The sequence below is a fragment of the Dromaius novaehollandiae genome, chromosome 2, assembly GCF_036370855.1.
Source record: "Dromaius novaehollandiae isolate bDroNov1 chromosome 2, bDroNov1.hap1, whole genome shotgun sequence".
In the NCBI taxonomy this organism is placed as follows: Eukaryota; Metazoa; Chordata; class Aves; order Casuariiformes; family Dromaiidae; genus Dromaius; species Dromaius novaehollandiae.
This window is the reverse complement of record NC_088099.1, coordinates 93632792-93660050: the sequence shown is the minus strand read 5'-3', so window position 1 is coordinate 93660050 and position 27259 is coordinate 93632792. Positions and strand designations below refer to the sequence as shown.

General features: G+C 35.8%; 1 protein-coding gene across 3 annotated transcripts in view; it reads right to left on the bottom strand.

The window, feature by feature from the left end:
- The window catches only part of ATP9B (ATPase phospholipid transporting 9B (putative)), a 179679-nt gene that overhangs the window by 8190 nt on the left and 144230 nt on the right, over positions 1–27259 (bottom strand). For all 3 annotated transcript variants that reach the window (XM_064506907.1, XM_064506908.1, XM_064506909.1), the window contains 12 exons: positions 25285–25533; positions 15368–15529; positions 13758–13850; positions 10566–10649; positions 9854–10024; positions 8184–8282; positions 5780–5869; positions 5154–5298; positions 4734–4798; positions 4125–4280; positions 3867–3931; positions 2561–2669 (listed from right to left, as the gene is read on the bottom strand). In XM_064506907.1, the coding sequence (XP_064362977.1) occupies positions 2561–2669; positions 3867–3931; positions 4125–4280; positions 4734–4798; positions 5154–5298; positions 5780–5869; positions 8184–8282; positions 9854–10024; positions 10566–10649; positions 13758–13850; positions 15368–15529; positions 25285–25533 (1488 nt within the window). The remainder of the gene's footprint in view (positions 1–2560; positions 2670–3866; positions 3932–4124; positions 4281–4733; positions 4799–5153; positions 5299–5779; positions 5870–8183; positions 8283–9853; positions 10025–10565; positions 10650–13757; positions 13851–15367; positions 15530–25284; positions 25534–27259) is intronic.

Sequence of the window (27259 nt, the reverse complement as noted above, 5' to 3'; positions counted from 1 at the left end):
TAATCACTTCTGAATATCAGATAAGCTATCTGCATTTGTAGAATAAACATGATCACTATTTTAACATCTGTGAGTAGCTATTACCAAATACATTGTCATCTTATTGTGATAGTAAACACACTATAGTTTGAATCATATGCATAAATCAAGCAATAATTGTTGTGCATGTGCATATAATCCTTGCATCCTGTGAAAGTATTGCTAAAATACGTTAGAACTGCAGCAGAGTCAAAAAAATAAGCATTTAAAAGAAAAAGAAAGCAAAGAAAGCAGCCATTTTACCACAGAAGAAATGATCAAGCTAGAATAGGTGAGAATCAGACCTTTGCAAAGAAATCTGCTTTGGAAGCATTGCAGCTGTAGAAAATGATCAACTTGCTCTATTACTTCACTATCAGCTAAAACATTTTCTGGATACATACAGTTAATGATGAGATGCTAAAGGCATTTTCATAATTCTGAATGTAGTCCAGAATGCTGGTATATTAACATAGACATATTAAGTATATTAACTTAGACTTATTAAATAGGAAAAATTTCTGATACAAGGAAAAAAGAAACATTACTTCCCCCCCCCCCCCCCCCCACCCTCTCTGTGAGTGTCTACTTATTTTCCCTTGAGTACTGGGCACTGCTTCCACCTTAGACCATAGCTTCTAATTAATGAGACTTGTGAAATAAGAATGAGTTTGAGTTTTGATTCACCTTTATGGAACTACAAAGAGTAAATACACTCCTAAGCGTCTAGAAAATAAATGCTGCACAAAAGGCACTGAACCATTTTCAGACTGAAGTAGGGAGCCCTCTTGCTGGTACTTCCTTTTCATTTTTCATCTCTATATTCCTAGCTATAACTCCATAGGAGACACAGTAACAGCAAAACTGAAACACTGTGACCTTCAGGGTATATGACCGCACCTACTTTTCTGAACTTTGCTTATTTTCTCTTGTTCCTACAACGAAGAAAGTCTGTTAATGACTTAGGACAATATACCTTTTTTTCTTTTAAACTCCAAAGAGCTTTTTCAGCACTAGCATAGCCCAGACAAGAAAACAAGCCCTAGAAATGCCATTCTAACCCATGTCAACATGTGCTTGAGTAACACTAGCTGAATAGCATTGGTAGAGATTTGCATTTAGAGTCCATAATTTGAAAAGGGATGTGCTGAAAATATGCTTCACAGTGTCATGACTAATGCTGCATGATCACAAGTTCTTATAATAAACATCCAAAATAAGATTACATTGTAATAGTGAAGTCAAATGTAGCTTGTGTAAAGCACATGAATAACTTTGTACTACTCATCCATAATCATTCCACAATCATCTTTTGCCCCAGAACAATACACTGAACATCACTCCTCAGTTTCTCTACATTCCCATTTTTTTTTCTTCTGAAGAGGATTGAGTTCTACTTATCTAAGATTCAAACAGGTACAATCTAAGCCAAGAAAGTAAAATGATTCAAATTTTTCCAAGAACTGACATTTAAGCCTGAACAAAAACTTAGTCTGTATTCATCTACCCATCCCAGGCACTTTCAGAGTACAGGTTAACTTCCATCTTTGGAAATATGATACTTTCAGGCCCCAACAGCAGGTTTCCACAGGCAAGGTACTACTTTTAGCAGCTGTGAGGCCAAGCTTTCTTGAGATCAGTCATAGGCTTAAGTCTCATAGACAAAAAGAAACATTTAAAGGTTCTGAGGAAGAGAAATAGAATCAAGATCCCCCAGAAAAGAAAAAAAATCTCACAGACTAACATAACCAATGGGTAATTTAATAAAATTCAAATTACAAAGCTCCAGAAAATTTGGTCTCTCTTCTACTCAAGTCTGCTTCTGAATTTTTAAACATGTCTTCAAAGAATCTAGAGTGTCTAGAAAGACTTTATTTTTGGTTTTGCCTCGTACTGCAACTGTTCTGGGAGCACAGTTTAAGAAGGAGCAGAAGCATTTTTAAAACAGCTTATGAAAACAAAATCTTGAGATTTGATTCACTTTTGTGGGCAAAGAAATGATACACTTCTATTGTTTGCAGATGTGTGCAAACAAAGAAAGCAGTAACTACAGACAATTCAGTTAAGACATTTTGGTTATCAGTGGCTGTTATTTATTGTATTTATATATATATATATATTTATATATTTAAACAAAGTCAGCCTGCTTTTGGAGAGGTCAGTAGTGATTTCTGGGGAATATGAAAATATAAATCTACAAATTAATCTACCAGTTAAAAATGAAAAGGAGCTGTGAAAGAGTAAGCTTAAAAAACCTCCACATCAGAGATCCTGGAGCCAGACTGAAAGCAACTTTTATATCAATATACTTTCATGCTCAAATTATTTTAGTCCAACCATTGTTGACTTATCAACAGCTATATTAATAAAGCTGAGCAAAACATTTGGTCCTGTGGACTGTAACATGGGAGTCTGCATTACACTAGTTATGCATCTGTTTTGCCTGGAATACCTTAAGACTATAAGAATTTACAGTTATGATATCTTTGCACATTGGAGATTTGAACACATGTTCATATCTGAGCACTGAGGACATTCATACCTTCGTGAGATCCTTATAAAGTTCTGGATATAGCAACGCCATTTCTGGTTTCACATCCTGATCCAATACTAGAGAGAAGACTGGAAACATAGTATATATGGTTGCATACCTAGGTGGAGGGAAAGCACATAAATTAAAATTGCGTAGTAGAAAAATGTCAAACCGATCTATTGAATTCAATTGTTCTTTTAATGATAATGGAGTTGAACTGGTTCTTCTACCCCGTACTGAGGCAGCTTACCAATATAGCTTTGCAAATGCAATCTGGTCTTGGGCTTCTGAGAGTTGCCAATTGTGAGAAGTTACTGAGCTTTTATGCATTTTGAAAATAATAAATGCATTTCTTTCTTCTGCATATATCAGCCAACCTTATTGTCCGTTACCATACTCGCTATGCATTTTTACAACCAGTTCTAAGACCTGGCATTTAAATTCATTCACAAAAGATGCCAAGAAAACTGAAGAAAAAACAAGTTCCTGACATCACAGTATAAGTGGATGAGAAAAGGTCTTAACAGCTCAGCAAGTCGCTCTGAATTTTAGTATGCACGTGCCAGTTGCATATTTGCAGGCCACACAGTACGTGCTTTTCCTAGGGGCTAGCATGACTATTTACAAGAATTTACTCTTTGCCTCTGCAGTGCCAGTTGTAATCAGACCTTAATTTGGCTATGATTAAAGTTGCTATTGTTAAAATAAAGTAAAACTAGAAGTATAAAGAGAAGCTGTTAGGACAGAAGGGGAAGAGAACAGGACCAGGCATGAATACAGGCATAGACCTCAGATGCATGACTTGGGAGAACTATATTACTAAAGCAGCTTTTGCAACAAGACCAGGGTGCTTCTAATTCTGCATAAATTTAGCAAAACGGAAACATATGTAGCAGACTTGGTGCAGTGACCTTTCAGAGGAAATTTCATAGACAGTAGCTTCAGCTCTGTTTTTAACAGTCAGAAGAACATGGGATTCTCACTGAGGGTTGTACGGCAATCAGTGTAACAGCTGAAACTGATTTATGAGATTATCTCCATTGTTTTCAACCATATGTCTTAAAGGCTATACGATACCCTCTAGTGAAGCTAAGCAGATCCCTCTCTCCAGAGAACTTAAAATGATGTTTCCCCACAGGCAGTGCGTAGCCAACCTGAGTCTGACTTTTTCTTTCTAGACTCATTCCAGGTCTTGTTAGCATATTAATGATTAAATGCATGAGAAATATGGCCAAAACCAACTACAAGGCATTAAATAAAAAAATTAATTTTATATAACTATTACCAGATACCATAGCTGTTAATTTTAACTTACCCTACCATTAGGAATCCTTGGTACAAGGGAACAGATGCAAAATAGAAGACTGATGAAAATACAGCCTAAAAAAACCAAACAGGCAAAAACCACAAAACAAATAATATTATTTAGTCATCAGTAAAATATATTTTTAATATAATTCTACATCCAAAACACTATAATAAGAAAAAAAAAATAACAATACAGCTTAAAATTTCATAACACTTCAAAGAGAGCTATGGTATTTTTAAGTATTCTGAAAACAGTTTTAAATACCTGCATAGTTGAAATAATAAGGCCTCGGTGCATGACAAATTGACCAAGTGCTGCTGATCTTTTGTAACTGTTTCGACCATGTACCATGAGCAGCCTACCTATGTGTTTAAATTGCGTGATAGAAAAGTCAGCTGCTAGGGAGGCTTGTTTTCCCTCCTAGAACAAAACAAAAATATTCAAAGAATGAAATAAGTGTAGAACATGCTGTTCAAATTTCAAAATTCTAAATGATAATTCATTTAAAAAGTAAAATTGGCTCCTGCTTCAGAAATCATCCCTGCAACATGACACAAAGGACAATTTTTTGTATGTGTTTTAGGATGCAGTGGCTATAATAAATAAATTTAATTGCCTATCCTGTAAACGCACATACACACAGAAAATAACTATAGTGTTTCCTGCCTCTCTCGTGTTTTATATTTAAAAAGATAAAGCAGAGGATATAGGAGCAAAGGCAGCAGTAGTTCAAAGATTAAGCTTCTTCTATCATCTTACAGCATCCTTTACTTAGAAACGTTGAATTAGTTACCGTTTAAGAATAAACCTGCTAATCTCATATTATCATGCTATCACATGTCACACATTTGACAATGAAACTGGTAACATTACCTTGCCTTCAATTCCAATTCCACAGTCGGCTGCTTGGATCATGCTGACATCATTTCCCCCATCACCTGGAAAATGTCACTGCAATATTCAGCTCTTCAGAGGTTTTACCCTCCTGGCCTTACAGTATTTTTTAGCAATGTCTTATATACCTTTAAAGTCTTATAGTTAATCTATGGTTTATGACTAATGACCTCAGCAACCAAGACTTTTTTCCTGTGGAATAAAAAAAATCACCACACCTTTCTCAGGTAATGGTATTTACTGTTACTTTAAAACAGTGGCAATATTCAGTTACGTAATATCTAGCTGTTAATAAAGACACCTTTGGCTTTGTTTCAACTGCTTCTCAATGGTGCCATCTACTGATTAACTTTATTACAGATTTTAGCTACTGCACACGAAGATAGTGCCAACAGTTACCTATTGCACATGTGCGTTTTCCAGTGTGGTGCTGGAGGAGCTTCACAATATGGGCTTTTTGGGTGGGAGAACATCGGCAGCACACTACAGCAGGGCACTGACAGGCCAACTCTACAAATTCATGTTCATAGTACTTCAGACAAACCTATGGAAAAAATACATTTTACATTTATTTTTAAGATTAAATAACACTGCATGTAGTCTAACACAAAAACAGAGTATAAAAAAAATTCTCTCTTATGAAGCTTTTCTTGCACAACATCCATCTAGGAGATCCCCCCGCCCCAGGCTCCTGACTGTGTCTTTTTATTGTAAACTGACATCCTCTCGCTTTCCTTTGGCTAGTTAACATTCTTTGGGGTTAACTGAAGAGACAAAGTACTAGATCATATTGTATATAAATTTCATTCTGTTACTATACAGAAGACAAGAGAACCAGTAGAATTTGATTGTCTAGAACATATATCCTCTAATTAGCCCTTAACGAAAAATTACAGTAACCATAAGAACAATTTAAAATATGGATAAATGTTGGAAAGAGTTTAAGAGCATGAAGATGCGGATATTTTAAATTTTTGGACATAAAGGTACAGATACATATAATTTGACAGAAATTAAGGTCTTACCTCAAGTGAGTCCCCAGATATCACCAAGGCACAGTCATGCTTCCTTCTAAAGGCATTTAGTTCTAAGTGAGCCTCTCCTCGAGTGGTAACCTTAAAAAAAACCCCAAAAGCAACGACATTTAAAATATTTTGTTATAGTCTTAAAAAAAAAAATCCCTAAATAAATTAGATTTTGAAAAAAAATCAAACCCAGGAAGCCTTGATTATTCAACTAATGTTTTATCCTAATGCAGGTCAGAATGTGCCTACAAGAAGTGGAAAAAGGAAGCTTAAAAACAAGAAAAATCTCTGTAGACAACTTAATTGGTTCCTCAAAGTGAACAAGGGCTTAAAGAGAGCAAGAGGAAAACCAAAAAACTCCAACACTGTAAAATACCTTAAGTTCAAGCTGACCTGAGTCATTCCATCTTGGCAGGGACAGAGGAAAAAAAATGCACCCAAATTCAGAAGAAAATGACTTTGTTTATTAATCAGTAAGATGTATTCTTAGAACAATGCACGATGTTCATATTAATAGTTCCTTCAGTTTGGAAAAGCAGATGTAGAGAATTCAAGAGGCACAGAGAAATGCTCACTAGCAGTAATCCTTTTGGATCTTGCACAAGTAAGTACTCAAGATCAAGTGGCACAACACAAGAATTACATTATACAACTTTTTTTTTTTTTTTTTTTTTTTTACATTACTATTATTACAGAGAGGCCTAGCTCTGAAATGCAAAAAATGATTGAGAGGTTATCAAATGGATTTTGGAAGGTCTGAACTAGAACATGGAACATGAAAAATTTACACTATCATCAGATTTTCAAGGGACTGACAGTAAGTCATATTATATTAAAATGCACCTGCAAACCACAAAACCCATACACACACCGGAATTCACATTTTTTTCCTCCTTCCCCACAATTAAATATGTAAAAAGAGAGCTCCTACTCTGCCAACTGTTCGGGACCAAGGATTGCATAGGCCCACTACAATCCTTCCACTTACAGAGATTAAGATATGTCAGTTCTTGGCACATATTAATGAGCACTAATTGCCTACTCTCTATTCTACTTTTCAGCTAACAGAGGAGGTTTTTTTTTTCTTAAAGTATCTCTAGACCAACATATCAATTCACTTCATTGCAAAATGAAGAAGCTGAGAATTTTAAAAATATAAAAGGAAGAGCATCAAAAAAATGCATATTGTTGGAAAGCCAAAGTAGTAAACACTTTGTTTACTAATTTATATTTAAAACAGGAGTGCTGAAGTGCCTGTTTTCTTACATTAATCTATTAGTTATTTCTTTGCAACTAATACAGCTGCAGAAATAATTCTCTATAAATCTATTTTCTAACTAATTTACAACTTCATGTATTCTAAATTAACACAGTTTTATGCTGATCTCTGATTACTAGTCGAGGTAATGAAAATAAAAACCTGATTCAGACTACATAGATTTTGTTCAGGAAGACTTAATTTGTGGTGTTACAACATGGAAAGGTCAACAAAAATTGATCTGAAGTTTTATCAGAAGCATTAATAATTTAATTGCAAATAGTAGTCTGCAGGGCCTAATTTGCCATTCTGACGCTTCAGAAGAAACTACATTTACATGTAAATTATATTCAAATAATTATTTCTATAGGTGCAAGTGGTTCATTTAGAACAAACACAGACATATTATGTCTGATCACACAGCAATCAACCAACGTCTGGAAAATCTTTATTTTTCTTTGAAGTCAGTGGAGTTGATGGTGTGCAATTTTAACCAAAATGTACAGAAACAGATACTCAGTTTACTTCTCTAAAAATTATCCTAGACTGTTAATAGAATGCAAATAGTTTACTGGAAAAATCATAACAGACAAAAAATTCTCATTTTCAGATTTTAATTTGAACTATGTCTATCCAGTGGACTTTGGCATCACAGTTTAATTCAGAAGTAAGTATGTCTAATTCTGAAGAGTAATGGAGATGCTACAGCAAGCAAGAACTGCATTCAGATAGCCTAAATTTCTGGAGACTACTATATCCTACTGACTCAGCACTTTACATAGGCCTCTATCCATCATTCTTTAGAGATGCATTTCTGTGTCCATTGCATAAATGAAGAATGTAAAATACAGGTAGAACCTGGATCACCCAATCATGGGTTCACATATTTCTGGATAATATCAACACATGTGAAAACAAGCCCCCTCAAACAGAAGCGAGGCTTTATAATTCTAGATCCTTGAATAATAGCCTAAACTAAGAACTAGTCTACTGACTGTTATGACACCCACTACAATATCACATCAACTTTTGCAACAAGTGGCCAACAAATAAAGCAGCATTGGTATTGGTATTAGCCTAACTGTCTTTTGATGAGCCAAGTCAAAAAACAAACAAACAAACAAACAAACAACTAACTATACTTACAGGTCTGAAAATATGGATATCTTGAGTCCTAGACACTAAGTGAGAACTTTTTGCAATGCAAGTTGCTGTCTCCAGTTTATCTCCTGTTAACATCCATATCTGCAAAATAATGTAAACGTTAATTCTGTTTGATATTAATATGACTGTTCTCCAAATCTAAATGACATCTCCCTCCCACCTTTTCCTGGTACCCTGTGCAATTAGATTACCAGTGAAAATATACTGATGTGTACATTTTTAACTAAAGCTAAGGAATAGTTTTTACTACAGTAACATACAAAGAAAACTATTTTAACTGAAAGCAGCTTCCATTCCCCTTCCGTTCTCACAAGGGCCAGTGTCTCAATTTCTGTGAGGACGAGGGAAAACTGTGGAAGCCCACTGAGAAGTGAACAACAGAGAAAGCATAAAAGCCTTTCCCAATACCATCTTGATCAAAAGACAGACGATGCAGTCAATTGCAAGACAGATAACTAAGGGGATAGCCCAGTAAAGTGATACAAAATAACTGTCTGCTCCCACTGAGAATCTGTCAGAAAGCAGTAGCCAAACTAGCAAATAGCTTCTCCTGGTGGCATATCAGCCCAAATACTCCAAAGAGATCATGCCCACTGACCACCCGGAAGTGGGGTGAAGGCATTCCTTAAAGATCAAGAAATAAAGTTGAGGATCCATTTATTCTCTTAGAGAGACAGCTTCCCTTCTCCCTCAACCTCTTAACACACTCACACTCACACAAAAAAAAGATGCTGGGTCAAGCACCACGAGCTCTAGACCAAACTGAACAAACCACTGAAAGAAGAACGACCTAAACTGCACAGGTCATTACTGGATAGTTACAAGGTAAGTTAACAGTTGCAACTTGACTAAACCACAAGTCTCTGTCTGCTGTTATTTCACCTACACAGAGGCTTCCTCTCCTCCCTGCAAAGCAAAATGAGCTGTTCAAGCAAAACAAACATTGTATCTGATTCAGTTTAACCAGTGCAATGTCAACACATCTTTTCTGTACAAAGAGTTTGGCACTCTACATCAAGGAGAATTTATCTAATCTTACCCACTCCTCTCATTCAATAAATATTTCTCATATCTTCACTTCAAACCCTCTCTCAAATAAATCTATTACTTCTAAATGTGTCACTGATTGCACTCTAGCATGCTCTGCCTAAGAGCAAAGCACTGCAATCACAGCACAGCCTCTCATGCAAAACTGTGACATTGCACCTTTAATCTGACCTGAAGAAACTCCAAGGGCAGTTCTGAACTCTAGTTCAAGTAATCCATTCTTTTGATCTTTGCTGAGACTTCTCACAAGTACTGAATCTGAGAAGCGTTACATGAATCTTGCACCAAACTCCTTTAGTATAAATTTCAAATAGGAAAGCTTACTGTAGTGCGCTGTAAGAGGGGAAATGACAGTAGTCACGTACATTCTTCTATCAGTAGTTTTCCTACAGAAGTGAGCTTCTGCAATGAAATCTGGGAAGGACAAGGGAACTTCCTGTATAACGCCTATTTGTTTCCGCTAGCGTAAGCTCAGAACGTACCTATGACTTTGCATAGTTCTTGCTTTGTATGAACCTGACCGTATGCAGATATAGTTCATGTATCTGTATAAACAAAAAAGTTAATAAATGATAACCTGTATGTCAGCAATATGCATTTAGTACCTTTATTCCAGCATTTCTTAACATCTCTAGAGTTGGTCTAACATCTGCTTGCAGTTGATCTTCTACTCCAGTGAGACATAGCAACTCCATTTCACGCTCCAGACTCTCTACAACAGCAGCAACCTTCAGGGTTCTGTCATGTATACTTAACTTGGCTTGGTTATATCGACTCTGCACAAACACAAAACCACTTAGAAAGACACTGCTGTGACTTGAAAGGAAAGTATACATCCAGTTTATCCCTCAGATAATATGGATTCATCAGGCTATATATTTGTATTTAAATATTTTTAAGAAAGAGCATGTTTTAAACAGTCAATTTTATTTTAAATACTGTACAAGTTTTACATGTTTTTTCAGCAAGTTATCTCAAGAGAGATAGGCCTTCTGAAGACCTATAAAGAATTAGGCATCACAACAACAACTGCCCTCATTATTGAGGGCCAGTAGTTTTTAGGCAACACTAAAGCCACAGAATTAACATTAGACTATCTTCCGGGAAAATATAATCCAAACATATAAAAAAGCTAAACAGTATCCTACGTATGACTGCAGAAGAGTTACTAATGAATGACAAAATCTGCAACAGACAGCATACTATACTTATCAATGTTTTAAATACCAATTTTCTTCCTTGCCATTTTAATAGAATAATAATAAAAAAGTGTTCCTCTTGAAGCATCTAAATATGACAAAGCAAAAGAGATGTTACCTCAAAATCTTGATACTGTTCTTCAGTCAGTGATTTTTTGGCAACAACCAGAGTACGCAGTCCTTCTCGTGCCATATTACCACACTAAACAGACCAAAATATAGAATAATCATGCAAATATTTAACTCTCTGTATCGTACAAATGTTTCATACTACATGCTAATGGGAGATATCCGTACCATAACATTTTGTGTTTCTTTAATCAGTTAAATTAGTTTTTATGCTAGATAAAAAGGTTTCCAACCAGTATATGGAGAGGAAACATTCAGTTAATTTGTAAAGACTTCCCTTAGTGAAACATTTTCGTTGAGTAATTTGGTTTGAGAAACTTCTTGAGCATACTTCATGTAATCCTCAACCCTTTAGCCCCTAACTATAATAGTCTTCTGAGAAAAAACATTCAGAGAAAAGCTAAAGAGACTATCAGTCTCCTCCTAATACAGTGTAAGACATCTTTTGGCACTCTAAGAGCACAGGACTGTCAGCATTAGACCATTCTGCGGAAAAGACAGAAGATGGGTATTAACTCTCACGCTACCACCAGCTTATCAAGAAAGCTGGACTTTGTGCTGCAGTGATAAGATTGCTTTCTTATGTGGCTATATGTGTTGATTTTAATTCAATTTGGTACCTGGTCCACCCTAAAACACGCCTTGTTCTTGGTCAAGGTGAAGCATATAAATGATTTGGATCTCTGCAGATTAGCTACTAGGAAAAACATTTGATACTCTCTCTCATGAACTCAGTGAAAAGAATTAAACTAGCTACGATACTGTTATCAGAATATATCAATAAATGATAATTTACTGAACTGTAAGAAGATGGGTAGCGAATTCCACATATACCTGTTTCAAAGTAAGCACCCCACAAGTCTACACAGATCAATGAATGACTAGAAAGCTGCCTAATGAAGCTCATTCGCAATTGTGAAACTCAGAAATGTTGAGATAATACAGTCCCCAGAGAATTTTTGAAACCAAAAAAAAGTTGACACAAATGCATGTAATCAGAAAAAGCTAAAACTAAAAAAAAAAAAAAAAAAAAAAAAAAAAAATCAGATATTCAGCAACATGTTGGATTTCAGGGAAGCAAACAAGTATTTTTCCTTTTTTTTTTTTTTAAAAACCTTCTTTGTAGACTATTCTGGAGGAACTCTGTGGCATAAGAGACGGGCAAACATGCTATAAATACGAAAATGCTGTATTCTTAATTAAGTGACTCTAGAGAGTAGTATCTAAAACCTGGCTGCCTGAAGCCATGCAAATATACATCTGAGAAAAAAAGTTGAAGCTTGCTTCTTTAAATACAGGGCTACCACATGAATCTACCTTCTCAAACATGGTAATACCAGCTGTATGCAGTACATAATGCAACTTTCAAGTGAAAGAGAGCCTCTATAAAAATTTTAGCAAAGTCCCTCTTTAATTCTAGGTATAGGAGTTTGTCTCTAAGCAGAGATGCTGGATTGCTCCATTCAGATGGAGTTAGACAGGCAATGGTGGGGGAAAATTTAATCTTTTGTGACCCCCAGTGGGAAAAATATCACCTTAAACATTGCTCAGAATCACTTCATCATAGTCATTCACTCTATACAAACAGAGCAAGCTTACTTTGCTAAAGTTAACCCTGTAATATGTGTTAAAACTAACAGAAACTGAAGTGGATTCTACTTTTTCCAGCTACAGGCAGGCAGTTTTATTCTATACTCCAAAGAAAAGTAAAATTACATTTCAGATTACATTTTCACTGACATCTAATTACTTCATTGCTGAAAAGATTCATGTTCCCCCTACCCCTCCTTACAGTCAACCACCAGCCTTCCATATTCTCTTAATTCTTCTTAGACATTTGCATTAGTTACACTGGAGATTAATATGCTGCGAGTAGGATGTATTTGAATTATCATTGTCACAACCCTTATTAGCGGCACTGTCGCCGACCCTTCAGGTACACTGGGAAGGGCTGAATGTTACTTCTAGATAACTGCAAACACCAGTGAGGCAGAACAAAGCACTAAATAATATATTGTGAATAATAAAAGTCATCTTACGATGAGATGTGGCAAAATACCTCTAACTTTTACAAATCTACTCATACATTCAGAGTAGCCACAAACAGAATGAAAAATAATCACATTTCAGCTCCCCCAAATAAAGCAGTATGCTCCTGGTAAACCAGTCAGCTTGTAGAAAAACTCTTTTAGGCTGCAATTTTAAAATACATTAAAATTATTTTTAAGGCATGTAACAGAGTTAAACTTTCTCTTTTTTAATAGAAAATACACCTGGCATTAGTAAAAGATCTTAAACATTAGGAATAGTCTTAAATAGCATGATAATTTCTGTCTTAATGAAAAGAAGGCTGTCTAGTGCAAAACACTTACTGATTTGACCTCATAAAGCTAAATAAATTAAACAAGTATTTTACAATTAATTGTGTATAACTATCGCCAAAAGTAATTTTTATGACATTTTTCTGGGTCTTGAGGGATTTTAATTTATTCATGTCCCTGAATAAATCAAACTGCCCTGCAGCAGATATTGATTCATATTGCCAATACAATTATGAACTTACATGGCGTAATCATTGTATTAACATATTGTCTTCATGTAGGGTCAAAGAAAGATGATTACTGGTATCTATTACAGCCACACAGTGAAAAATAATCAGTTTTGAAATTCAGTCACTAGCTATTTTACATTAAATTTAATAAATGTGGCAAAAGTTATTTCAATTTGGCTACATTCCTTATGGAACTTCATAATTCATAGTAATAATTCAGTGTAGAGCTGGATAAAAGGGCATTTAGCAACAAATAGGTTTACAGTAGAATACTTCTCAGAAGTAATCAGGTTTTATGCGAAAGGTCAATGAAAAAAATTTCCTTGGTTTAAGTAGCTATGTTCTGTTACGCCTGCTAGCTTTACCTTTTCCTGTGTAATACAAGAATTGGAAACAATTCTAGTTCTTTAAAACTCAAGATATATACAACTGAACTTCAAAACTCATTATTACATTGGCTTATGATCTCCTTTTTTCAACCTATTCCATTAACATTAGTGTAAAAAAATAAAACCCCAAACAAAAGACTTACGTTCATTACAAATTTCTATTATAAATTTTTTTTGAAACACAAAGTATAGTGTTCAGCTGCTTCTTCAAAGAACAAAATAAATTCTGATTGTTTCTTACCTCTTCTTCTAACCAATCATTGTACTGTACAATAGTGGACATTGCAACATCTGCACCTTTCATGTAAAATGTAATTTCTCCTGAAGATTCATCCTAAAATTTTACAAAATAAATAGGAAAAAAGCTGTCTATATAATCAAAATGATTATCTACAAATAACCTTTTCTTTTGTAGTAGTCAATGGCTTACCAATTATGAAAGACGTGGAGTACCTCGCAAAGAGATAGATAAATTTTACTACTTGATGTTAATATTTTCACTGATGTCTCTGAATCCACTGAGATGCTTATTTCCTACACTTTCTGATATATAAGAGGACCAGTTTTAACTGAAATCACTTCGAGTAACAGGATCTGACCATCTCTAAAACATCTGTCCTTTCTAAATTTTAAAATATCACTGTTATGCCCACTCGAATGACTGAAATATTTTTGTTTCTTTTATGGTATATAATACATACACTTCAGGAGAAAGCTCGCCTTGTATTTCTGAAATACTCAAGTAATTAAAAACTAACAAATAACTGAGTAGTGCAACACGCAATAGATGTTTTAATGATGAAACATTCATTGCATATGCAGAGAATTCACGCTCAGACAAGTATTCTGTGAATGAGGAGGTTCTGATGTATGGTCTACTGCAGAAAGGATGGATTCATCTGATCTGCAAGCTCCTTAGAATGCCTGAAAACTCCTTTCCACGCTGTCAAACATGCTATTAGTGCCAGCCGCACCTAATGAAACACAGACATGCCAAGATCTCTCTCCAGACTCAAGGGGGCACACACTCTGCCTGAAGTACCCCAGAGGGATGGCATGACTGGCTTGTCATCTGCTGGCAAAGATGGAATGGGATGAGCTTGGCACCTATTTAATTGCGACTGGGCGATGATCTACCTGATCTAACTGCTCTCTGAAGCTGTTCTGCTGCAGTGCCTGATTTTAGGTAGAAAGAAGGGAAAAGGTATGGCGCGTGCATGGCTTAATCATTCAGAGAGGTTTAAAAATTCCTTCTTTCTAGCCTGGTGTGGTGGATTCCTTGTACCTGAGGTTTTAATGGTCATTATTGTGCTCTCATCTGGATTTCTGACAGACATCTACACACATACCTGACAAATCTCAGACCCTGTGGTGTTGTGCTGCATATGCACACCAGTTCAAGTATCTGTACTGGGTCTGGAAATGCAGCAGCAGTAGTATATAAAGATGTGAACTACTATTACAATAAGTTTTAGCCATTAGCTTAACACTTGATAAAGCAACATATTGTATACTTTACACTCCCAAATCTCAAAACTTGAAAAAGCATGAAATCAACAAGTGGGAAATTAATAATGAATACTTAAAGGCAACTTGCAGCATCAGAGCCGAAGCACAAAGTACTGAAATCGGCATGTTCCAATGTGAATGAACAATTTGTCCTTTACAAAGTTCTCTGCAACATCAAGTTAGCCTGAATTTTCTACCATAGCTTGCCTAGTACTTCACGTGTATTTATGTCAAATGTGTTCTTTCCATTTGAAAAATTTTCCCTGAAGTGTCAAGTTTATTTTAAGATTTACTTTGAGAAACATTCAGTAAAAACATTTTTTGAGAAACAAACAAAATTACCCTAACTATGATCCCCATACGCTTGCTCTCAGAAGTGAAGGGGAAAATTTGCAGAATATAGTATGTCAGAATGTGTCCACCAGGGGTCTTCAGCTGCACTGAGGTCAAGTCTCTGTTAACTAGCGTAAGACCAACGCTCTCTGTCCATTGTACCAGAGCTACCTAAAACAAGAAAGAAAAGACATGTTTAAGTGTGAAAAGTCAATCATACCCTTATGTAAATTAGGCTAAAGTCAAACAACTGTCACTAGGGCAAAAGTCAAAACTCTTCCAAAGATCCAGAAAAAGCCCCCATGAGTAGTAACTGTCTGAATACAAAACCTTGATACTTCAAATGCATATTTTTCTACAGAAAGCTTACCAAGATTCTTATGAAGAATATGAAAACTTATTTATTCTTGCCAATGAGGTATTCAAAATACATTGTTCAGAAATTACAGTTTTAATACAAAAAACAGACATATTCAGCTGTACTTAAAAGACAACCAGTAGAAGTTCTGCAAAAATAGTAATACAATTTCTGTGCCACTATTTAAGTAAAATATCTTGGCACCATTTCTATAAAACATTTATTTATAACTAGAATTATACACAAGTTTAGAATCTGTACTATGCAAATAGATAAAGGATTATTTACAGTTTTTCCAGTGTACTTCCTTCACTTGCATCTTTTTATTACTTTTTGTGTCAAACATACTATAGCTGCATTCTAGCCATATCAAGTAACAAGGAAACCTAACTTTTACAATTCTGCATCCCACAAACATGCTTGTTAATGTCCCTTTTACAAACCCAGAAAAGCTACATTACATAACAGTCACTATCAATTACTATTACATGGCATCTTAAGTGCATACGTTAGTGATCCATAATTTTTTTTTTAAATTTTGCTACTCTAAAGTGCATGACATTTAGCTTTTTTCTTCCATGTTACTCTTTAAATAATGCAGTATTTTAATATTTTAAAAATGTTATCACCACCACTGGATTTATTCATTAAAAAAAATTAATACTTTAATAAAATTGCTTTACCATTAGTATATATACAAGCCATATTCTACACCTGAATGGGCAGTTTCTGATAACAAATTTCTCCTCCTCAATTCTGTTTTTATTTTTCCAAATGCTAATCACTACCAGACATCAAATTTTTAAAGGAATAAAAAAATAATTATAATGAAAGCTAACAAATTTTATGGAACCTGCCTCTGTTGTCAATCTCAAGTAGGAGGAAGAGGAGAGAAAAATTAAAATCAAGCAGGCTGATAAGAGATGTAAAAAGTAAAATCCTCAGGTAAGGTCAACAGTCATGATGACTAAGGCCTACTGAGAATTTGATCCAAAGAGAGTAAATCATTATGTAGCTGCTTACAAAAGTTAAAAATAGGAGGAAGGGGGGGGGAAAAAAAAAAAAAAAAAAAAGCTGAGTGAACCCCTAAGAAACCCAGGTCAGTAGCAGCGTGCTCCTTTTCCTTTCTGTAACTGTGCCAGGGTAGGCACCAACAAATGAAAATTGAGAGACAGAAAGAAAAAGGAGCACACTTTAAAAACCACCAATTTTAAATCCAAAAATCACAGGAAAAGTCTTCTTAGACATTTTTCTTCTTCAATAGAAGTACCATATAAGCTATAAGGGATCCAATACTCCCAAGGTTAATTTTCAATTTTCACAGTGAAAGGTTACTATTACATTCTGACCTGTAAATTGCATCTTTCTACTAATACCCTATCATCTCACTTGTGTCCTTTTGCAAGCTAGGACTTAAGTGTTCTATATTTGGTGACTCACATCTGTTTATTATTTCATTTATGCCTGGCTTCACCAACCATTTGAATTAGCATTTTGTAGCAGAGTCATTTTAAATTCTTATACCTGGTGTACAATTTTTTCTCTTTCAAACTGATCAGGGCAAATACCATAGCAGAAGTGGCCATTAAGGCTCGAGAGTCAAATGGATGCCTAAAAGGCAACTGAACAAATTTGAGAGCAACACATGAAGTTAACTTTGGCTCCCGTCACTCACAATGCGTCAGAGCAGCTAGACCTTCACAGCATCTAGAACAACACAGCCAAACCTTAGCATTAAATATCTGAAGTTTTTAGAGTACCACATATTTAAAAATGTGTATTTTGCTGATGGTATGAAAAACTAAATTACAAAATTGAACAAATACATACATACTGAATGGCTGTACGGTGTTCAGAAAAACTCTTTTTATGAGGTTTCCCCTCTACAAGCGTATCTCCCTCTCTCCAATGCTTTCCTGAAACCTTACAATAAAACTGTCTTGCAATCTAGTGTGCAAACATCAAGAAGCCCTAAGAATGCCAGGTAAATGCCGCAGCTGCAGCTTCCCCAGGACTTGACATATTCAATGGAATAATATAAAGCCACCAAGGATTAGGCATGTAGGAAAGACTTAACTGGAGATGCTACCATTTTGCTCCTGGGACTGGTAACAGAGTCAACAAGAGCTCTGTGACTTATATCTCACTATTTATCTCCCTCCTTAGTAGCCACCCAAAGGGTAAATTCAGTTACCCACCTCTGACATAACGAGCTCAAAGTGACTTTTCCACATTATGAATGAAGATAGCAAGTATTTGCCAAGAGCATTTTGAAATGACTATCCAACATGTCTGACAGAAGTTAGAGGAACATACCTTGTTCAGCATTTTTTACCCCAAACCCTTCAGATCTATTTTATCACAAGCCTGCTGTTGATGAGCCTTTGCTTATCTTCATCAGCACTCTTTCTCTGCAAGCAGCCACCAGCCCCTCAGAGCTGCCATAGCCCACAGCCCAAAATATTAAACTAATTACCCCAGCAGATATTTCCAGAGTGAAATGCAGAGACTTCACAAGGAAACTCTCCCAACTAGTGGGCAAAGAAGCAACTGTACAGCCAAGGGATCCACATCCTAGCTCAACTGGTTAATTTAACACTAAACCAGCTCAGTAGCTTCTTCTGAGCATGAAGTGTGTTCCTACCTCAGTTGTCAGAGAAGCAAACCCACCTGGAGCAAGGCATGAAGAGGGGAAACTTCAGAAGCACTGTTGTTACTGACCTTGCACACTATTTCAATAGTCTGGGGACATAACAAACCCATCTGTTTAGAAATTTAGAAATCTGTTTCATTTACTGAACTAAAACAAAAAAATGCAGTATATAAATAATGCTGGTAGTTTCCAGAAAGTTCTATAAAGCACACACAAGGTTGTTAAGTGACAATGATGTAGTTACCTATTTCATCAGTCACAAAACCTAAGCACCTATTAAAGACAAGAAAATGTGTAGTTAAGGACTTCATAAATCCTACATTGAGCAGAGAAGAACAAAAGCCATCATTCTTGTCAGGGATTAAGAACTGCATATTTAATTAGAACATTAGACTGACTTTAACCTAAAAAAATACTAATCAATAATTTTAAAACAGAAACTTTAGAAAATGTGTAAATTGATGAGCTACAAAAATCTCAGTATTCTTCATTTTATGAGAAACCAATTGCATTCTAAATGATCATTTTTCAACTATGTGGCCAGCTTGTGTTTGCGTGTTTTAAAGGAAATGTTTTATACAAAACTATTAGCCTGTTTTCCATTTAATAATCTCTATTAAAATAATGTAATTATGTGACAGGTATCAAGTTAAAACATCTAAACACACAAGTTAATAGTCAGAATTAAGGCTGATATACAAGATAAAACAGATTGTCCAATGGATTGTAAAGGAACAGCCATATCTTTATCTACTTTAAACTTTGAGGATTAAGGAGTTAAGTACCTACCTGCCCTATCAAATAACATGAGTTTGCTTCTCTCTGGAGTGGTGTTAGATGGCTTTAGACTATTCAATCAATATATAAGGGTCTATCCCTTCTTCAGCCCAACTCCAAGCCCATCTCTGAATTCTCTTGACCTTTGCCTGTGAGGGTGACTGAGTTACCCAAGGAAGGGCTCTCAGGTTAACATCTTCTCTGGCTTCCTCTGGACTAATAGGAAATATCACTTATCATCCAGGTATCTTACTGCCTTTCAGTTTCAGGAACTGCAACCTTGAGCCCCTTTGCTCTGTGGAAAAATGTAACTACCTCTAGTTTCTTGTTATCTAGGGAGCTTGAAGGCATGAAGAAGTCACAGTTGATGAAAAACTGATATGGTCACTTGAAAAAGAATCAAACTTCCCTTGCCTTTGGGCACACGGTCATAAATCCAGAAAGTGAGGTATTTGAAGTGCTGCTGAATTCTGATGACCTTCAGAATTACTGGATCAACCCTATAGGGCTGTTACTGCTTGGCATAAGACCAAAAAAATGGCCTAAGGCCGCTCTCACTTACTTTTAGATACATCAGTCAGGGTTGGAATATACAAAACACCATACACATCCTCTTATTACTGCTGTCTTTGAATTCTGTGCTATTTGGAGCTTAGCTGGTCTTAGGAACCAAATCCATTAATTTGGAGTTTTATAATAGACCGTATGTAGATAGAAAGCAGAAGTTTAAAAACCCAAACTCTTAGCTTGGGTAAATTAAAACAGAAACTGGATACCTACTCAGCTCAAAGATACCCTTTAATCAGGCAAGAAAGGACAGCAACGTGTTCCTATGAAACAATATTCAACCCCCTGTGCAGACCGAAACTGCCAGGGCCCTCAGCATGCTCCTTCCCTCCTAGCAGAGCTGTGCTCAAGGCCAGCTCACTGATAAAGCTGTTATGAAAAAAAAGTGCTAGAAGCCGCCTCCATGGAGTCTCCCCACGCCTTTCCTTGGTCCCGACAGAGCTAAGTTGCAGCCATGCGCCCTGCCAACCTGGGCCATGATGGATGGACCTGGCTTCCTGGCTGCCCTTGGACTGGCCTCACTCCTGTGGACCTGCCTGGTGATCACCGGACTGCAGCTGCCACCAGTTACTGTCTCTGGACCTGATCCTGACTCCCTGACTGCTTGGCTTCAGACCTACCCTCATCACCACAGACCTCTATGGTGATCTAGGCTCTTGGCTGTCCCTGGTGACACCACTGAACCCGTTCTGCGTGCCTCACTCAGGCAGTGTGGGACTGCAGCCCTTTCAGGGAGGCTGCTGCCTCTGCCAGCCTTGCTGTATGCTCAGCTTCTCGCTCCCCTTTCCTCGCAGGCCACCCCTGCCCTTGCTGCTTCCTGGTAGAAACATGTAACTGCTTAATATCTTTATAAGATGCTGCCCAAAACAGTATACAATGAATTAAAAGTCACTCTCAAGATGCAATATTCTCTTTTGAAGTAAAGTCAGGTTTTAAAAAACAAAACAAAACAAAAATCAACTTAAAAAAAGCCATCTCCTTGTAGCTGATGTTGGCCACTTTTTTCACCCCACCCAGCAATCTGGAGTCCCCTCAGTTGTGCTGACAGCTATTGCAGAGCCATGTTATGAACCACTGAGACGGTGTAGGTGAAAGATGACCCACAAAAATAAAGGCTTTGAAGCTTTTGGCATATAAGGCAGTTATTTGTGGGGGAGACTGAAAGACTAGGGATGGAAGAAGTTTCTTAAGCTACCTTTACTACTTTGAACAATTCTCATGTAACAACCTTCAATTTTCTCAGGGTAAACTAAGAGCATCTTCACTTCAGACAATAGGATCTACTTTCAAAATCAGGTTGCCATGTAAGAGACACAGAGGATACACAGGGTATGTGTGGTATTTTAAACTTAAGACTATTGGTTTGGAAACAGGGAATAAGTGGGGAGACTTCCCCCTACTCTCCCCACTCCCAGCCTGAGTGATCCCAACTTTTAGAATTGTTCAACAACTCACACTTCCAATCACTGCTTTTCTTTTTTTTTTTTTTTTTTTTTTGGTAGTTGAACAATGATTTGGTAACTTTTGCAGTCTACCATTTTTAATCAAGAACCTTCATAATTAAAATAAAATGAAATTATTAACTTAAAAATACAGCTTGATCATGTGAAAAAACTGCCAGTCAATATTCAAGACAAGCTATGGAGTAGTTATTCTTTGTGGGTCTTGAAGGTCACGAAAGTGATGGTTTTATGCTACTGAGTGATTTGCCTTTCACAATACATTGACAAAACAACACAATTAGTCTTGCTTCAATAAGCACACACAATAAAATGAATTAAACAATACAACATGTCTCATACATTACAGCTTCACTTTTGTAAACACAAAAGCTGCTTCACTAAGGGCATATCATTTCCCTGTCTGTTTTTAAATGATTGGCTTTATATCCTTCTAATTAATTTTAGCAACTCTGTTGTCTTTGGACAGAAATGTTGCAATTAAATAACTGACCATACTTTAAGGTAGTATTTAAATATTCAAACATCCGGAATCAGAATACTTGAGAATATAACAGTGCAGGAAAAAGCATAACCAATAAATAGCTGGTTTATGAGAGTAAGCGGTCATTAAAAATCATGACTGATCAATCTTTTCTGACCAAAGAGGAGCAAAGGTCTTCAAAGGCTCCTGTTCATAGCATGCCCCTGAATTGCTTGGGTCTGTGACCTCTGACCCTTATTGCTTTACCTACTTAGTTTATATGCTTTTATGATTGTTCATTACATTAGGTTAGCTGGCTTTCTACAAATGAGGTGAACACACACCTATGACGGCTAAGAGACATTTTCCTCCCCCCCCCCCCCCCCAAACGAATTCTCAGTGAATGTTTATTGTTTGCTGTGCTATGGCTGTAGAGGACAAGTGACAGACAAATGAAACTTTCCAGTCTTTCAGAGAAAATGAAATATTGATCACTTATCATAAGAAACAAAGAGCCTGGCATAAGTAGGGCTCACATTATGAATACAAAATCAGTTACGTATCTCAGGTTACTCTAACAATAGATAAATTCATCTTTTATGATGAATGTACCTACCTCTAAATGTGCATACTTTGTTATGGTTGTATTTTATCCATATACGGATGCGCACACACAGAGACATGAAGAATCTCAAATGAACTCCTCTAGTCGTTTCATTAACCATATCTGATGTGTTTGTCATTACATTTTTAAAATGTTTTCTATGTTCTCCCACATGGAAGAACAGTTTATACTTAAACTTTGTTTTTGCTCTATATCTGTTATGGTGGTAACATGCAACATTATATGATGCAAAAGACAACTAAGCAAACATCATCATCTTTCAAAAGACTGCAGTCAAGCCAGATCCATAAACAAAATCTAAGAGAATAGAGTTGGAATGTTGAGAAAGTACAATGCATAAAATTGGTTAAGTCTATTAAATGATAATGTTGCTTATTAACCAAATATGTTGTGATAGGTCAGTGCTGAGGTTAAACAGAAAACATCAATTGAACCATTTCCCTAAATAAAGCTCCAGGGTGCAATATTCAAAGCACTTTATTCAATAAAAAATGCTTTTAAAATGGTACTTTGGTGATTGGGAAACATTGGCATCATCCGTCAACCTAACTGCAGGAAAGTTCAATAAGCTAAATAATGAACCATTTACATTATTTTCCTTAGGCTCCAGTGATTTGCAAACATTGCATCAATAGAACTCTTTAAAAAATTATGATAAAGACCTGCTAGTCTTTCACTCTCAGCCTTTTTGCTATCATGTTGCAATTTTTATGCTATTTAGATCTTTGTGTAGCTTCTTCTTTTTATAAGACTCTATTTAGTATCAATTTCCCATTATATTAAAACATGCTTGTTTAATATGATAATTTTGCTAGCATTTCAAACATTAACTTTGAGAATCAAAAAGGAAAGTTAATGCTGTCTCTCCTAAAATGTTTGGCAAGTATTTCAATTCATTATCATGTAGTACGAATGCACAGGTTTACAGGATAAAAACTCATCACTAAAGAGATACCTGTGCATTCTCATTTGAAGTAATCTAACAGTTCCTTTGTTGCTGATTTCCTCTTTCACTTCCCTTTCCACCCCGAGTCCCAGTTCTGTCATCTTTGCACTTTGTCAACTTTTCTTTCCTTTTTCCAAGGTCAAATTCCCTGCTGTCTTCCCATGGCACCACTCATGTAATCCTCAAGTCTTACAGCTGCTTCCTTTAGCAAATATGGGTGAAGAATTACTCTTTATGGTAGTATTTGCAGGTTTCAGACAACTGAATGGATATACAAAAGCACACAGGAAGAGAGGAGCAAATGGGAGAAAAAACAATCTCTCTCAATTGCATGTTTCTCTGCCTTGTTTAGAAATAGCTTTGGCTCTTAAAGCAAAAGGTTTACTTAATCCTTAACTGTCCTCATATCCTCATACCTAGGTTCTTCCTTATGCAGTCTTTAGTTATGTTAGTAATACCTTTCAGCCTCATTAAACTAATATATGCAGTGAATATTAATATATATATTAATAATATATATACACAAAAATATATATACATATGCATAAATATGTATATACATCAATAAACATTATACAACCACAATAACAAATTATGTTTACTGTATACCACGGGCATATACACACTCTTCCAGCATTCTCAGTTCATAACATAGACCATATTCATTACATAATACATACAAGTATTATGGGCTATAGATTTTAACCAAAGAACAACATCTGTAATCCTGCCTAGAACATCCACCCAAAAAATAAAAATCTAACTGCCACTTTTCATCACCGAGAACCAGCCACTTATTTGTATTCTGCAATTTCTTGACACTATGTACTGTGTTTATAGCATCTGAAATGCATGTAATGCCTGCTAGTTTGGTACTACATGAAGATGAACTTCATTTTATTTGTTGCATTCCTAAACATACTTTTTACAGACTTGTTACTTTTAACAATTACAGTTTGCAGTTTGAATCGCTAAAATTCTATCAATGTTACATATAGTGACATATTAAATATGCAAACTTAACCTATACCGAGAATAACAGCCAAGCTGTAGCAAGATAAGGCTGTGGAAGAAGTATTATCTTGTGTTAGATCAACTTGTGTGGTTGTAAAAATATACAGGCTTCCAGATACATACTCCCTTCTTCGCATATTACAAAAAAGCATGTTCTGATTATGACTAAGCCACCATGGCTTCATCATCACCAGAATATCCAACTTCCACACACTGCTGGAACATCAAGACAAAGACTCCCCCGCCCCCCATCCCATTTGCTCTCAGAGGCAAACTGACCTCTAAACGCTCTGCTTTCTACAGTATGTACATATTTTTGTAAGACGAGTGAGCTGTAATTATTTTTATGCTTGCTTTACAGTATCTTGAAATAGGACCTTTGTGCCTGTCTCCTAATATCTCTTCTGAATTTGAGGCCCTAAAACAGGACTACTCACAACAGTAAGTCAGATCCACTGAAAGCAGTGGGATGTGCTAAAATTTGGATTCCAACGGAAGTCAAATATGCGGAGCTAAGTATTGTACTGAAATAGGGTTTTAATTTTATGCTACAGTTTATACAGTTTTGATTGAACCCTGAAGATTATGAAGTTGCCTAGAGTTTGAAGCTAAAAAGTTTTTCTACAGAGTATTTGAGGCTTGAGGATTTTTTCTGTTAAGAAAACTAATCTGGTAGTGTCACTAGCTAACGCACTTGATTATCCATCTTTCAAAACAGTTTCATAAAGCCTTCTGAATGTATGTGCTACAATTTATACATGTATTAATGTTCTGAAAAAATACCTAATAACTTTAATTGCAATACTCAAATATCTAATACACAGTATTGATCCCAAACCACTGACTTCACAGACCTCTTAGTCAAATAACTGAAACCACTTTTATGTATGCCATAAAGAAATATCAGCTCTTTCCAGCAGCTGTGAAGTGAAAAAAACAAAAAGAGAGCTTAAAGAAACTCCACCACAAAACATCTGTCATTCATAGTTCTGTTCTTCTGAACTTAGTTGAGCCTGTTCTTCATGAGATATTAAAAAACCAAAATTAACTGTTGTATACTAACCTCATCAGGGCTGGAAGCCTGGTAAGTACGATTTTCATCGCTGAAATCCTGATCCACTTCCGCGTATTCTGTTTCTCCAGACACACCAGCACGAGATTCATATACTGGGGTCACATTGTGGCACAATGCAATAGCTTTCACTGCTTCATGTATTCGGCTGCTGACACTCTTGCGGACTTTAGGTGCAGAAGACTGAGGTTTTCTAGACGGTGTTGAACTCGTACTGTTTCCACTGTTCTGAGAGTGCATCTTTAAGACCCAACACAATGAATAGTAAAACAAAGTTCAATAAAGGAAACAAGACACGAATACTAACATATATCCCATTTACCCTTTACAAGGGCTGATGGACTATAAAGACAGTAAACCATTTATTTTATATAACCTACTATTCACTCCTCCAGTTGATGAACCATAAGAATCTCATACTTTTCTATAAAACAGATATGTAACTGTGGGTTACTCATCTTACATCTGTACTCAGTTTTCAATTATACAGACCCTCAAGAAGCAGATGACAAAAATGTGAAATTAAAAAAGAATCCAGTAAAGGGGTGAACTGGCTGGCTGGACTCTGCAGAAAATCTTGCTACCCCACTTCAGAATTTACCTTTTTCTACAATCCCTCACATAATAATTCTTTAATTCCATCCAAATTTTATGAACTATTTTAAAAAAATTATTTAAGTCAGCAATCAACAGGATGAATTCAGAAATACCAAAACAAGATTGCAAGGGTGTTTATTTTTTCCTCCTCCTTTCTTTGTCACCTGTATACATTTAGAGGCTGGAAACACCCAAGCTCAATAAATTGAAAAACTATTACACAAACTGCATTTGTTCAAAAGTTGCTTTTTCTGCAGGCTGAAATTTGCCTGTCCTTGGTACAATGCAATAATCTAATATAATAATCTTGCAAAATAATAGCTTAATACAAATTTCAAGATCACCTCACTGTTGCAGAACCACTACACTAGCACAATTTAAAGTATCATCCCTCAGAAATGCTCAAGCACATATGATTGAATCTTTCTTTTAAAAGAAAGTACTATACATTTCTGATTAGCAAGAAATAACTGCCTTTTTATTTATTTTTATTAAGTCACAGTATGAAATAATGTCAACAGTACTACCAAAGACTTTTCTGTTCAGTTCATGGTAACTCAGAAATCCTCATAAACCATGCACTTTTTTCATTTTCTTTTTTCTTTTTTTTTTTCCTCCTCCTGACTGCAATCTGCTGAACCGTGAACATTCTGCCCATCAAATTACAGTGTTGTCTAATAAAGGGTTTAACTTTCTGCTCATCTGGCAGTGCTTTTCAGCTACTGCTTTAAACCTCTGCATTTGCATTCTGCTAACACTGATGCCATTACAGCTGCAAATAAATTAAGCTGATTTACTCCTTCTGAATTATGTTATGTTTATTGATGCTTGTATAATTTAATTTCACACAAATTCCATTAAAGATTATGCCCTCTATCAGAAAATGCTTTCAGTGGGGAAATATAATCAAGTTATAATAGATTTGTGTGTTACATTAAGATGACAATAGTCTAGTAGGTCCACTGTAATAATAAAACAGAACACAAACAAGGGATAAAAATCAATGTCACACAAGAACCACTGCCTAACTAACTGGCAGCTTCTATTATCATAGATTAAATAAAAACCTCACCACACTTCTCAGATTGAAACAATTGTTTAATAGTTGCTTGTTTTGTTAAAGAGACTCCTTCATTTTTCTGTTTTAAATAGTTGCTAGCAACACACACATAATTAAAGCATTATTTAAACATTAAGTAGTGTTATACAAAGCTGAAGAAAGGAAAGTCCAAAAAAGTTCTTTTCATCATCTACTAACAGCAAACCTAGATTTGGGAAATTTCAGTGCCAAATGTGTTACAGTTACTGAAAACCTAACTACCCATAGGTATCACTCATTAAAATTTACAATGAACTAGCCTTTAAGCAA